The 15,633-nt window shown below is 47.8% G+C and overlaps 1 protein-coding gene across 2 annotated transcripts in view; it reads left to right on the forward strand.

Moving 5' to 3' along the window:
- ME3 (malic enzyme 3) overlaps window positions 1–15,633 on the forward strand; it is a 275,823-nt gene that overhangs the window by 214,281 nt on the left and 45,909 nt on the right. For both annotated transcript variants that reach the window (XM_024763609.1, XM_024763608.1), the window contains one exon: window positions 7,111–7,272. In XM_024763609.1, the coding sequence (XP_024619377.1) occupies window positions 7,111–7,272 (162 nt within the window). The remainder of the gene's footprint in view (window positions 1–7,110; window positions 7,273–15,633) is intronic.

Below are 15,633 nucleotides of genomic sequence, written 5' to 3' on the forward strand. Positions count from 1 at the left end.
ACTTTAATTTTACTTTTTAATGTTATTAATTTTATATGCTATAGCTCAAGTGAGAGCAGTTGTCCCATTTAAAATTTGATCGTCTTATTTGCAAATACAATTTTTAAAAACATTGAGAGTCATATAATTGGTAGAAGTATTTTCTGTTAAATTCCTTGGGTGTTTGTGGGGGGTGTTTTCTTAAATTGTCTTAGAGGGGAAGTACTTTCTTTTATTCATCTTTGGATCAACAGAACCTATTTAGCATAGCGACTGATATACAAAAGATAATAAATAAAAGTTTGTTGAATAAATAAAGTGACTTTTGAAAAATTTGAATTCGTGGACAACATTTTAAAATTAAGAGACTTCATTTGAAAAAAAAATTTTTTTTAAACCCTGGATTTCTGACTTCTCTAGAAAAACCAGGAGCTCTGAATATTGGGTGCATAATTTGGCATGTGTACAAGTCAAATAGGACTGATCAGGTTGCCCCTAGTCTCTACCCTGCCCCGTCACCGGCCTTTTTCAGGACGGTCCTTCTCTCTCACTCCAGGGCTGCCCTTTCAAAGGTTCAGAATGTTCTAAGCCACAGTTTTTCTTGTTTATTGGTGTGTTTTCTCCAGTTACCTTTAAAAGAGGAGATGAAGAACTCCTTCCCTAAGTAGGGAATCTCTGCTCATTAACCCTTTCATGGTACTCTGGTGCTAATGGAGACTCCCCTTCAGTATTTCATTTGATTTTCACACTGTGACCAGAGTGGAGTAAGGAGTGCTTCTGAAACCCTCCAGGTGGGTCTTGGAGAAGCGGTAGGGTAGGGGCATGACTTTTCTCAGATGAGCAAGCTGGTGTTAAGTGGTACCCACGGTCATCCACAAGTACATCCACAAGTAACCCAGAGCCCTGCTGCTGAGCCATCGCTTCCCCAGCTTCTGAATAGGGCAGGCAGGCAGAGTTTTGCAAGGCACAGGTATCTCTGGACCTTGATGTTGTTGGCTGGAGGGGAGGGGTAGTTCAGAGAAGCTTCTGAAACAACTCAGAAGATAAAAGCTGAGTTTCTGTGGCTTCCCAGCCAGAAAGCGGAACTGCAGACTGAGATGTAATAGGAGTAGGCTGTGAGGGAAGTGAGGCCAAAGCTCAGGTCTTGGGGACCATGAAGTTTTGTGGGCCCCTCTTGCTCAGGGAGGATGGGCCAGCCTGGCCCACCCAGAGCTTTCCAGCATAAATCACAAAGGGGAGTGAGAACTGCTTTTCTGACTCTTTCCCACAGAGACCATTTCCCGGAGCCAGGAGGAATGGTCAACTCAGAAAAGCCCTCCTCCCCAAGAGCTTTCCCAAGGTCCTAAATCTCTCCTTCATCCCAGTCCCAGCAGCTTTGGGAAGGCGTTGCTGGGAGGTGGCCGAGTACTGGAGCCAAAGGAGCATCCCCTGCCTCTGGGCACCAGCCACTTGGGCCTTTAAACTTGGACCAGATGTTAGTGCTAAGTGCCTGCCTGTCATGCACACGCCCAGTATAGGTTAAACCCCACTCGGTGTCAGCAGTTGGCTTTCCTGGGAAACATTCTCTGAGATGAAGATTGGCATATTAGGCAGTGCTCTTGGGATCGACACCTCTAGAAGGAAAGGAAGCAGGACAGGAAAAAGGGAGAGAGGTTGGGCTAAGTGGGAGCCATCGGAAGACCCAGCTGGGTGTGCTAGGAGGCTCATGAACAGGGATGGTCCTTCAGAGTCATCCTGAGTTGGGCCAAGGGATCTGGGCCTTGGTACCCCTACATCCATCATTCATTGGTTGTGGGCTGCTGCCCTGGGAATGGGGTGTGACTTTGGTCAAGGTGGCTCTCTTCAGTTGAGGAAAGTCTCAGAATAGGCTCATAGCTGAGGGTACCACTGGGGGAATAACCCCTTCGTTCCTAAAAGGGGAATCTGGGCGGCACAGCACCCTGTCTACCTCACCAGCATTCTGCTAAGTGCTCCACACAGACTAACTCACTGACTTCTCCCAGTGACCCTCCAAGAGGCAGGGGTTGTTGTCATCCCCATTTTATAGACAAAGAAGCTGAGAGGTTAGCTCAGCTTTGCTCATGAGGGATGGAACCAAGATTTGAGACCACGGACTGTGCATTATTTATGTTGTGGAGAGAGAGAAAAAAGGAGGAGGAAAGGGAAGGATAAGCAGGAAGGAAGGCACAGCAGGAGGAAGGGGAGGGCCTCACACACAGTGCTATGGGCAGCCCATGCCCAGAGCTCCAAGTCCAGGGAAACCAGAGCCAGAGCAAGCAAGGAGGCGTGATCCTCCGATCAGTCCTGGGTCAGCCCCATTGGGTCCACCCAGGCTGAGGGAGGTGGCAGTAAGTCAGAAGCTAGGCAGGCAGAGAAAGAATGGGCCGCACCATCCCTCAGTCATCTCAATCTCCTCCTCGCCATCTGAAATACTACAGAGGGGTTATGAGTTGTAAAAGCCATCCGAACAAGGAAACTGTGAGCCAGTCCACTGGTAGCTGTTGCTGGGCTCTAAAACCCCAGGGTGCTGCTCAAGTTTGCCCTCAGCCTTTTGACCCCGACTTCTCCAGTGACCCACAGCTCTGGCTCCACTGACGTCACGAGAAACAGGATGCAGCATCTTCTCTCTGAACTTGCTCATCTACTCCAGTTCTGAATTCAGTCCCATGGAGAAGAGCCTTTGCTCTCTGTGTTGGATCTATGACCTTGTCCATCGGTTACTGAGTTCATATCACATTGCAGGTCCCAAGCTAAGCGCTAAAGAATCAAAGGGGACAAGACCCTTTACTTGCCCTTAAAGAGTTGCTATGAAAGACAAGGAAATATATATAACTATAATACAAGGAAGAAAGGGATAGGTGCTGTGGGAGAGGAAAATGCCATAGGAATGCAGAGTTGGGAGTGATAACTTCCAGAAGGGAAGCTTCATGGACGGAAGTGCCTTTTGAATTGTTCCTTGAAACGTGCAAGGATGGTAGGGTTTGGATCAAGGAAGTATAGGGATTGAGGTGTAAGATGGTGTATAGTCAAGAAAACACACACTTTATAAAGATTAACAGCCTTTCAGTTTGGATGCAGCATGGAGTGGATAAAGGGGAAATTCAAAGAGCAGATTGGGCGTAGACCACGGAAGGCCTCAAATGTCAGTCGAGGATGTTTGAGCTTTATTTTATAGGCATCAGGAGCCATCGGAGGTTTGGAAGCAAGAACATGACAAATCTGGGTGTGCTTTGGAAAAATGAAATGGAGTAGGGAGAATCCAAGAATAGAAAGACCAATCAGGGAACCACTAAAGTGGTCAAGTGAGATGCAGATGGGCTGGTCTAAGGTTAGCAATAGGGATGAAGATCATGAAACAGGTGAGAAAAATGGAAGCAGGTCAAATCAGCAGAACTTGGTGCCCAATTGACTGTGGTTGACTGATGACAGAAGAAGTCAAAGTAGATTGGGCAGTTTTGAGCCCGGGAGGTAGGAGGTAACAGAGTGAGGGAGGACAGCAGAAGTGGAACGTTGAGAAGGAGAGAAGGGGAAAAGCGGATTCATTTGGTAAAGGGCTTGGAGGATTGGAGAGGACTGTTGGACATCCAAGTGGCAATCTCTGGCAGATGGTGAGCTGTAAGTGTTTGCTGAGAGGTGACAGTATTTGCCATTGGAATGAATGACAATGTCAAGGTTAGAATGCGGTTGAGTTTCTCATGGCCAGACTTGCTTAAAAGCTGCCAAGGTCTCCCCTTGGTTTCCTTTTCATTCACTCATTTAACAGATATAATTGTTGCATGGCCTTTCTATGGTGAGGCTGAACTAAAGACAGATGAAACAATTAAAAATTCTACTATGTAATCTTTGCCCCCAGTCCTAACCATCAATGTAATCATACAAGCAGCGGCCATTTGCCAATCACAAGGCACCTGGTTAAAATGAGACACTTATTATTTCATTTCATCTTTACAACAAGCTGACGAGTTAGACATTATTATTATTCCCATTTTATGGAAAATTAAAACTCAGAAAAGTTATCTGATGACCCAAGATTACATATTGGCGGGTTATCAAGGAACCTAGATCCGAATACTGGTTATCAGATGCCCAAACCCCTGCCATTAACCTTTAGGCTATTTGGTGAGATTAAATGGACATTTTTTAAAATGTTAAATAAGAACCCAAATGCTGTCACCATCAGATTTTTAAATCGCACCTATGCAGGGCTTGGCAAGCAGTAGGTACTTAATAAATGTCTGCAGAAGGCAGGCAGGCAGACAGGAAGGTTGAGCAGGCCAGGTGTGTGGTAGATACAGCCAGTGCCAGGAGAAATCACATTGGGTTGTAACGGGCAGGATTTGCACTGCTGGAGAAAGAGCAGAAAGTGACAGGAATATAGAGGCTGAGAGGCTAGAGATTATTGGTGAATTCAGAGTGTGTCCGATGGGAGTGAGGCCAGTTCTGCTAGAGGGGGCAATTGTGTGTAGAGTTTCAGAAGGTATGTTGGGTTCCTGTCATTAAAGAGATAAGCCTTTTGGACTCTATTTTATGGACAGTTAGAAGTAACTAAAGGCCTTTGAGCCTGGTTGTGAAGCTGTTGCAATAACCCAGCCATTTAGCACTACAGGATGGAGAGTGGATGACAGATGGAGGTGAGACATTCCCTCGGAGGAGTCAGGCATGTAGTCAAGCACCTTTGGACATCCATCCCCAGGCTGGGAGGGTGGCCCTGCAGAGCCCCGCTACCATCTTTTTTTTTTTTTTTTTGGCCATACTGCACGGCAGGCGGGATCTTAGTTCCGCAGCCAGGAGTCGAACCCATGCCCCCTGCATTGGGAGCGTGGAGTCTTAACCACCAAACTGCCAGGGAAGTCCCCCCGCTACCATCCTGAAAGGCCCCAGAGTTATAAGGAGAACACCCTGGAGTCATAGCCGATTTCCTCTGTTGAACTCCGTGTCACTCACTGCCCCTCAGCAGAGAGAAATCTAAGAGAATGGGAACCAGAATAGGGAGGCTCTGATTAGGAGAGATGGTAGAGAAATGCCCAGAGTTTGGGCACTCAGGGGTAACGTGAAGGCACAGGCTTCACTGGGGAGAGCTGCCAGCAGCGGGTCAGAGGCTGCGGAGAGGGCAACACCAAGGCGGGACAGGACTTTGCCAAGAGCACAGGTGCTTTTTCCCAGCCCAGCCGTGTTGTAGAAAGAGCCCTGAACCAGGTACCCAAAGCCTGATTAGAATCTCGACTTGCCACATATACAAGCAAGGTGCCCGTGGTAAGTTATCTAATATTTCTAAGATAACTGATGTGGAAACATCCAGCACAGTGCCTGGCGGTTGGCTGATACTTAACAAATATGTACAGAGCATGAAGGTCCAGGAGCTTCAGTTTACTCACCTGTGAAACACAGATAACTATCCCAGACGGGCCTCCCTGCCAGGGTTGGGGAGGAGCAAGTGAGATGCAGGACAGGGACACTCGCTCAGGAGGCAGGAGACCAATCTAGGGGGGACAGCATGACCTTCATGGGGCCGCTGCGCTCTCCAGAGCCCCTTTCCAGCAGTGGAGGTGTGGCTTTACGAGTCTCTACACCTGTTTCTACCAAAAGGCAGCACAGCCCTGTGTGCTCTCACCCTGGGAGAGAGAAGATTCCACGGAGCCTGTGGGTGCTGGATCATAAACCCTCCCCAGTAGGAGTGGGTCTTCGTCTCTTTATCGCCGGTGCCCAGCCCACCACTGTACCTGCGTGGAGTAAACTGACCTCTGCGGTGCCCAAGGCACCACGCTTGGGGCCAACCAGGACAGCCACAGCTCAGAGCTGGTCCTAAGTCCTGACCCACAGCTGGTTCCGGTGGAGGGCTGGGTGGCCCCATAAACTCCACTCATTTAGGGATGGAGGGAACCAGTGCTGGAGAGCCAGTTGAGGTGACCTATAAACAACTTCACTGTCACCCTGGTGGGTTCTTCTTGGATTGACATTCAGGGCCCCTTGCAGTCTGACTTTCCATTCTCTCCTTTCGTGGGACCTGAAACCACACACACAGCCTACATCCCCCCCACTTCTACCCTGAACCTTAATTTCCTTTTGCATCAAATACCTTTCTCCCCAGCTGTACCCCTGATGGATAATCTCCACCTGTCCAAGATGTGGCACGTGTGTCCCCTCACCTAAGAAAGGTTATCCTACAGGAAGTACCTCTCCCTTCTCTCGGTCTCTGCTGCCCTTGAGCCGTTCTGCTGCCCTCACACTTTCCCCCCAGAGTCAGTATAACTATACATGTTCCATCTCTCTTTTGCCCATTAGTCCTTTAGAGGGCTGGGTCCACGCATTCTTGTTTTTATAGATGAGCAAACTGAACCTCCTTCCCCCGGGATTTGGCACACTGTCTTCTGCAAAGCAGGTGTTTCATAAAGATGTATTAAATGAATGAATGAGGGAATGAATAGCCATCATTATCATATGACTATTTCTGTCATCGCTATCAGCTCCATCAGCATCTGTTAATTCACAGTAGGTAAGCCTGGAACTAGTACTATGTCTAGTGCCTACTATGCCTTCTGTGATTTTTTGCCAAAACACAAAGATAATCCCAGTACAGCTTGAGAACCCTCCTGGTTTCCCGTGGAATAGTGACCCTAGCAGATGTCACAAGGAGCTCTGGTTTTTGCAGATTGGATTTATTATACCCCGGAACAGGGCAGAGAGCACATATATGGGTCTCTAAACCCCGGGGCTGTAGTAGCAGCATAAACACTTGTTTTATTATCTCCTTTCATTCTGCCTTCCCTCCCTGTCCCCAGCCCCAGAGCTCAAGCTGAGAGAGGCTGCTTAATTTCTTTGAGGGAGAATGACACCGTGTGGGTTCCCTCCAGCTGTTCCTGCAGGAACAGAACCTCGGAATGCAGACCGGTGTCTTTCCATCATCTCACCTCGGCGGGTTTTCTCTCCAGCCCTGCCAGAAAGGGGAGGGGATGGGGGAAGGGCCCGCCACCTGCAGTTGAAAGCATCCTTTGGCCTTATCCCAGACAAGCTGTTTCATCCCGCCGCAGAGGCGGTGGGCGTCCAGTCGACAGGCCTGACGTGCTGTACAAACGAGCACTTTGTCACAGGAGGTGCTGTCCCTGATTGATGGCGTCCTGCTTTGTCTTTCAGGCTGTGGTGGTGACTGATGGGGAGCGCATCCTGGGCCTGGGAGACCTGGGCTGCTACGGCATGGGCATCCCCGTGGGCAAGCTGGCCCTGTACACGGCGTGCGGAGGCGTCAACCCGCAGCAGTGCCTCCCTGTCCTGCTGGATGTGGGCACCAACAACGAGGTAACGCGCTGCCTGGGCCGGGAGCCAGAGGGTGGCAGCTGGGATGGCGTGGGGAGCACCTCTGTGTGGTGGTTCTGTTTACAAAGCATCAGGCCATTTCATTCTGGGGTCCCCGCTGCCAGGACACCTCCCCTACATGGCTGTGATGCCAGGACCTCTCTCCTCCCTGGTTGCCCATCCCACTCTCCCAGTCCCATCCTCTCCCCCAGCCACTGCTGGGTCTTCTTGCTCCCCTACCTCCTGCCAAGGTACCCCCTGCGCGGGCTTTCTGTGCTTCCTTGTCCCGTGTCCCTAGGCAGCTTCCATTGCCCTCATGGCCTCTCTCTGATCCGTTAGTGAAGAAAGCCGCTGAGGCGAGAGTGGCTGCTGGGCTGTGTTTTTTCAGCATTTTAGAGGCCAGCTACCCCTGTAAAAGGATTAAAACTCAAAGCACCAGGACCAAGGGCTGAAATGTCTGGATCAGGCAGATGAGCAATCCTGCAAACCCAGGGAGAGAAACTGACCCGAGCTGTGGCTGAGAGCCACCTGCAGGCTTCCAGGAGGTTTAGGATTTAAGGAGCTCAAACCCCAGCCAAGAGTTTGCTCTGGGTACCACCACGCTGTGTCATGGTGTTTGTGCATGTCTGCAGTTCTCAGCTCTGTGTCTCTGTACCATGAACATAAAAGAATTTCTTCTTGGTGATATTTATCTCTGGGTTTAAAAACAGTGCATGTCCATCTGAGAAAAACGTTTTCTCATGTTCATTGAGAAAACTCCAGAGAAGTATTAAAAATAAAATATTAGTCACACAAGCCAGTAATAATCATTGTTTACAATTTGGGATATTTCTTTCCAGCCTTATCCCTCTGAAACGTTTATTAAAAACAAAATTAAGTTTATATTGCATATACAGTTTTGTATCCTGCTTTTTTAAGTGTAATGTATGTCATGAGTTTTCTCCCAGGTCACTAGCCATTATTCCACAAGGTCATTTTCATAGCTGCCTGGTGTATCACAATTCACGTAAGAAACCCTCCACTCTTGGACGTTTAGGTTGTTTCTAGTCTTCTTGCAAATATAATTGTGCTGTGATACCCGTTTTTGCAGATCAGTCTTTCCATCTCTGATGATTTCCCAAGGATAAATTCCTAGAAAAGGAAATATTGAAGCAAAGGGAATGGTCATTCTTTAGATTCTCGATTCATATCGTCAAAAAGCTTATACTTATTTGCATTCTGAGTTGATCTTTCTCTAGAAAGCTTGTTGTGACTCTGCATGGCCTCCTTCCTCCCTGGATGCCACACAACATCCTCATTTCTAAACAAGAACAAGCACTGTAGCCTCTAATGAGAAGCGATGCTTATTCAGGCTTCATCCACAGATACGGTCAAATGAAGGAGCAGCAGACAGACCTGGCTTCAGAGCTGAGAACTCACGGGGGTGGGAGGGGGAGGAGGGAGGACAAGAAGAGCACGCAAAGTGCTGGCCCGGCAAGCAGGGACCCTGGTCCCGGTACCCCTGACAGCCGGGTGAGTCCCTGTACCTGTCTAGATACCATCCCCTTCTGGTACAATTAGGGCCTGGACCAGAAAGTTGCTAGGTATTCTCCCACCGCTAAATCTCTTCTCTATATGCCTCCCCACCAGCCTAGGAGAAGGGAGGCTGCATGGTGGCACAGCCTTATAGCTGCTCATTAAGACCCATCTTCAAGGTCTGCTCTGCACTGTGGTTCCCCTCCCCAGCCACACGCCTGGGTTTTACTGAAATTGTCCCTCAGCCACAAGGACGTGTGGAACCGCGCAAACGTGGATGGGTAACTCTCTCTCTCTCTCTCTCTCTCCCTCCAAAAAGCTGGCTCTAGGCAAGAAGTGGAACGGCTTGAGACTGATTCTTAGGCCATTGCATCCCTTGGAAGGGTGTTGGTTACCTCTAGCAGATGCCTTAGATCCTTTATCACTGAAGGTCCAGCACTCAGCGATGATGTGCTAAAGTTTAGAGTTAGTGCCAACTTGTAGCAAACCCACCAGAAAAGATGGTGAGAAACTATGAGTAATCAGGGCCAGGCCCTTTTCACAGACCACCCTGTTTCAGCCTGACAATAACCCTGTGAGTGGGGCTCAGTTATTACCCTCTTTTTACAGCTGAGGAAACTGAGGCCCAGAGAGATTAATTGGCCCAAGAAGATCTGCTAGAAGTGGCAGGAGTGGGTCCTAATCCACATGAGCGCTCCTCTCCCCACACCGTACCGCACTGCCTGCCCGGGTTTTTGTTGCTTTATGAGTAAAGATTATGTCTTGACTTTTAGAATTTTTATTACTAAAGTAACTTTAAAACATTATTCAGAATTTTAAAAGGAGAAGGAAATGGCGTTTCTCCCACTATGCTACAGTTGTGCTCCTGTCCGATGTTTCTCTGTGCGTATACGTAGCTGTAGATACAGTATTACCTAATGAATCATACTGTACCCCTAATTTTGTTCTGATTTCTTCAATGAAGATTATTTTGTGAGCACTTTCTCTTTACTTATCTTTTTTTAAGTTTATGAAGTGTTTAGTAGGTGTCAGGCATTCTGCTAGGCTGAGGGAGATAAATGAGAGCCAGGCATGGGTGGAATCTTTTAGTTGTCAGTGTTTCAACACTGTCACCTAATTGATCATTTTAATGGCTCATGTGCTACGTCTCCTCAGAGTGTCTGCTTCTCCCCCCTGGGGCTTTCGGCCTCTGCCTCAGCTCTCCCTCCTGGGTGTGGAAGGGAGAGAGTTTTGGAAGGACCAGAGGATTCCCCAGCTGAGGGGACAGGGCACAGCCTGACCTGCCATGCAACACCACAGACGAGAGAGAAAGCAGTGTTCACCACGTCCAGTAAGACCTATGCCAGCACCTGCGATGGCCAGGCATAGTTCTGGGCCCTTGTATATTTCGATCTCTCTGTTTTTAAATATTTATTTTATTTTATTTTATTTATTTAACTTTTTTTTTTTTTTTTTGGCTGCATCGGGTCTTAGTTGGGGCACGCAGGATCTTCGTTCCGGCATGCGGGATCTTTATTGTTGAGGTGCATGGGCTCTTTGTTGCGGCGCTCGGGCTTCTCTCCAGTTGTGGCATGAGTGTTTTCTCTCTCTAGTTGTGGCACGTGGGCTTAGTTGCCCCGTGGCATGTGGGATCTTAGTTCCCCGACCAGGGATCGTACCCGCCTCCCCTGCATTGGAAGATGGATTCTTTACCACTGGACCACCGGGGAAGTCCCTCAATCTCATTTCGTTCTCACACCAACTGTATGAGATATTGTTCTCCCCTTTTTACAGATGAGGGAACTGAGATTGACACACGTTAACTACTTACTTCAGGTCACACAGCTCTAAGTGTTGGAGCTGGAATTTGAACCCTGGTCTCTCTGGCACCAGAGTGGCCTTGTCTACGGTGGCACACTGCTCCAAGATGTCAAGTATTTGTGTCACAGACTGGGTAATGAAGACTGAGAAAGTAGGTGTTTCACACAGTCTGTGTTCCATGGGCACTCAGGATCAAACTAGGGCACACCGATGCCATTTTCACAGCCCTCCCCCACAAAGAAAGGTGAACTCCCGCCAGACCTTCTTCAAGAAAGTTACAAAGAGGCCAACATTGGGAAGACGGAAGACAATGATTTCTGTCTTTTCAAATGCATTGACTATGTGATCTTCCACACTAGAGTTCTTTTTAAAAAATACTCAGTTTGCAAGATTTTTCCCCTAGAAGTCTGGGGGCACATCTCTCACCCAGAGCAAGACACAGCAACAGGAGAGGGAGGCTCTGCCTTGCAGCTTCCGTCTTACGTGGCAGTGCAGGGAGGGTTGCTGCTGTGAAGGCTTTAGTTTCAGAACAACTAGACCATCTGTGTGTATGTCTCTATAAAAAACTTCTGAGGCAAAAGGGGCTTTAATCAGAGTCAAAGAAAACACCCCTCCAGGTTTCCTGTTGAAGGAAAACATCTGCTATCTACAGCCCTGAAACTCTGAGTCACTTTTACCTGCTGACACCAAGGAGGTTTGGAAAAATAAATATGTGAGACGTGATCCCAGGAAGGAGGGACATCCTGTGATGAAGTTCCAAAGGGCCAGGGGGAGGGAGCCCCGCCCAGTTAGACAGGGCACCTGCTCAGGCCCTCCTTCCCTTGTGTCTGTGTGTGGATTGGTTTGTCCATCTTGTTTCATGTACACACAGCAGAGTCACAGACTGTTCACATTAGATATCATACTTCCTAGATATTATATATAAATACTTCTCACTCAACCCCCTCGTTTCACATGGGAAAAGGGGCCCCAGGGCAGAAATGGCTTCCGCCAGGTTTGAGTCCAAGCCCAGTGCTTGGCCCACTCTGTGCTAAAGGTTCTATGGGACAACCCAGGGCTTGGCTTCTGTTGCAGAAGTCTTGAGCCTCAATGGATTTTCCTCTCAAAGAGGTGATGTGAAAGTCTCTGTGGAAATGACTAAAGAGGGGGATGGAGGGGACAGATCATCAACAGAGTCTGGTAGGCTGTGCCTTGGGTGTTACTGGTTGCTGAAGCAGCGTGGGATCGCCCACAGAGCTGGGTATGGAAGGGTTCCTTCCACCTGGCAAGACTGTCTTTATTGCAGCTCATAAATAGTCAGCATTCACCCATGTTGCCATCGGGCGCAGGCTCTCTGTGCACATGTGACCGGTGAAGGGGCCCTTCCTAGGATCTTTGTAGCTTACCCTTGGGCTTAACTGAGCTTCCAGAGAAGTACATGGTGGGCATAACTGTCACCCAGAGGGGGAAAGTGCACCGTGTCCACACCGTGAACCCAATCCCATGACCTCCCCAGACCCCCAGATACTCTCTGAGTAACATCTTCATGTGCCCATTGCTCTGCAAGATAAATACTTTTCCAGACCAAGAGGTTCGTCTCTCCTCCAGCTTAAACCCAGTGCTCAATGATATGGCAAGCGAAGACGAGCCAGCCATTTTGCTTTCCATGACGTTTAGTCTGCCAGATTCTTCACCTTAGAAAGAGCCAGGCACACAGCCATGGAGGGTCTATTCAACTCCCACAGCAGAGGAGGAAGCTCTGGTTCATCTGCTTTGGTTAGAGCCTTACTTAACCTGAAGGCTTACTGAGTGCCAACGGGAGCTTGGCAACTACCTAGCAGAGGGGAAGCAGCAGTCTCAGAGGTGAGGAAGCTGATCCCACCCGGGAAGACCCCTGCTCTAGAAGCTGCTTCCACCAAATTCGTTTTGTGACCTTAGGCAGTTCATTTAACCTTTCTGGGTCTCGAAAACTCGTTTGGAGGAAGCCGAACCAAGTGATTTCTAAGACTTTCCTAGTTCTTAATTCAGCATCTCCTTAGCCCAGTCCTAGAATAAATGCAACTCACATCAGTAAACACTTTTTAATGTAAACATCACTAGGAAGATGCACATGAATAAGGACCCTTTCCTCAAAGAGCTTGCATTACGCAATGGAGATCGTTACTATCCCTATTGGACAGAGAAGTAAAATGAAGCAGGGACAAGTACCCAAAGTCGCAGAGCTAGTTAAGTGGCAGAGCCTGAATTCAAACCTGGGTGTGTCCGATTCCAGAGCCCAGAGCCCCTTCTGATTCTAAAACCACACTGTCCTGAGGGTGCTCCAGGAGAGAATCTGACCAGGGCCACTGGGCCTGGCAATGCCCCTTCCTCTGCGGCACACTGCCTCCCAGCTTCAAGGTTCCTTCTGCCTCTCTTGATGGGGTTACCAGATTTAGCAAAGAAAAATACAGGATGCAAGTTAAATTTAAATTTCGGATAAATAGCTAATCATTTTTTAACGTAAGTATGTTCCATGCAAAACTTGGGACATATTTATATTAAATATATATATGTATATATCTATATCTATATCTATCTATCTATCTATATATATATATATCTCCTATCTGAAATTCACATTTAACTGGGTGTCCTGTATTTTATCTGGCAATACTACCTTCTGAAAACTTCTCTTTTTAACATTTATGTGAGGAAGTCCAGGATAGAGGAGAGTTGCCAGGGGAGGGCCCAGGCCAGTTCATAGTCCCATGCCTTGGTGGCAGTCATTCTTATAACCAATCACTCGGTGGGACACAGGGAAGAATGTGGATTTCTTGTTCCATGTGGTACCAAGACAGTGTGGAAGCTCCACCCTCTGCTGTTTTTGAGAAGTCATTTTCCCTCCTGACAAAGGAAAGCCAGTTGGCTGGAGATGTGGACACGGTCTTTCCTCAGACCCCATTCAGGCTGTCACTGCTCCCCAGCCTGGTCTACAGGACCAGCTGGAACTTCCAGCCACTACTGGACTCTTCCAGGAGGACCAGGGAGGGGGTCAGGAGCCAAACCCACATTCCCTGGTCCCCACAATGTCAAATGATGGGGTGGAAAGGGCGCTGTCATGAGACTCAGTCAAAGCAAGGCTCAGTTTCAGCTTAGATATTTTCTGGCTGTGTGAGTTTGGGCAATTTATTTAAACCCTTGAACAACTCTACCTTCCTCAACTGTAAAATGGTCATGAGAGTATGTAAGACAGAAGGATCAAACTACTTTTGATTCAGAAGGAGTGAATTACCTGAAAGTTCTGTACAAGTATGAGAAGCTATATTTTCGTGTCACCTCCATATAGAAACTTTCTTCCCAGTTTTTTGGAGTGCTTAGTTTTGAAGTATTTCAGACATAAAACATTTTATTATAAATAAAATAAATATTATAAAATATCAGGACTTTTTTTTAAAGCTTCTTATGGTCACCTTTATATCTCAGTAGTACCTCATTAGTGTTGACCTTTCACCTTAAGTGCAGATATACTGAGAAATTTTTGGAAAATCCTAAAATTCTTCAGTACCACTGGAGAATTGGACCTGCCCCAGAAACCGTGTATGCAGCACTGAGAAATCCACTCTTGGCAGCCTAATGCACCACTGAACCAATCTGTGACTTGGAAACATTACAGATTATAATTTACCGTGGACCCTTTCACCTCTATAAGAACTAAAAAGTGAATATTTTCTGCAAATGCCAAGAGTTAGACTATTTTTATCATTTATGTGTATGCCCCTTGCAGGCTGTTTGTATGTGTCAGACAGTTGAAATTGTGATATCTGTGCAGTTTTGTATGCTGCTTTTTTCATTTTGAATAATCTCATACACATTTGTCCGGGTGGCTGCATAGTCTTAAAAGCCACCAGTTTCAATGACTGCCTAGTTGTCCATCTAGGTGTTACATCATCATTTACTTCCTTGATCCCCCTTGGCTGGATGTTTGCTGCTTCTAAGTGACTTTTAGATGATCACTTTGAAAGTGGCCTGTGGAAGGGTAGGCACCATATATGTCCCACTCTCATCCTTTGGTCACACACACACGCTCACACACACACACAACTGCCACGGCAGGGTCCTAAACAATCTCAAGGATGCATAACCCAGGAGGCAAAGAGATTGAGAAAAGAAGTTTAGACCTTACTGTCTTTCCGATGTAGCCGTGTGGCTCCTTGGAGAAAGCGCTAAACCCACCTCAGATTCTGTGGACCCAGAATTGGGGTTGAGGGGTTGAGAAGGCAGGTACTTCCTGGTCTTTTCTGTCCACTATACCTTTGCCCTGCCACCTCCTACAAGGCAATATGGAGCTAGAATGGTGTCCTAAGCAAGAATGAGCCACCTAAGCAGCCTGGCTTGGTGGTTAAGACTGTGGGCTCTGGAGCTGGCAGCCGTGAGTTTGAATCCAGATTCTTCCGCTTACTAGCCCAAGAAAGAGGCGGCTGTTTAACCTCGCTGTGGTTTCCCCTCCCTCAGCAGTACCTGACACATTAGCAAATGCTGTGAGAGTCAAAGCTGCTGCCATTACTTTACAGCACGTTATGATTCCCAAAGCTCTTTCACGTGTATTATTTCACTTCCTCATCACGATCGCCCTTTGCAGCTGGTATTCTGTCCCCATTTGACAGATGAGAAGAAGGCTCTGAGAGGTCACGTAATTTGCCTGAGGTCACACAGCTTGTCAGTGGTGGAGGTGAGACAGGACTCTGAGCCCCTTGAGGGCAGGACCCATGACATCCTTGCCTCTGAATCCTGTAGGAGCAGTCCGGATGGAGATGACGATAACACAAAACCTTGACCCCAAGGAGCTCATCTTTGTGGCGGCGGAGATACAAAAATAGATACTTTCCAAATACCCGAAAACATAAAATTACTTCCTGTTTCTTAAACGCACCAGGGCACCAGGTACTTCTACCTCCAGCCCCCAACCTTTCTTTGTGCCAATTTCTAAGCCTGGAGAGCCCAGCCCACTGAGCAACATCTGCCCATCTTTTAAAGCCTGACCATTTCTTCCGTGTCGCCATCCCCACCCGTTCCCCGGCGGTAATTACTCCA

This window comes from Neophocaena asiaeorientalis, unplaced genomic scaffold (genome assembly GCF_003031525.2).
Source record: "Neophocaena asiaeorientalis asiaeorientalis breed wild unplaced genomic scaffold, Neophocaena_asiaeorientalis_V1.1 scaffold946, whole genome shotgun sequence".
In the NCBI taxonomy this organism is placed as follows: domain Eukaryota; kingdom Metazoa; phylum Chordata; class Mammalia; order Artiodactyla; family Phocoenidae; genus Neophocaena; species Neophocaena asiaeorientalis.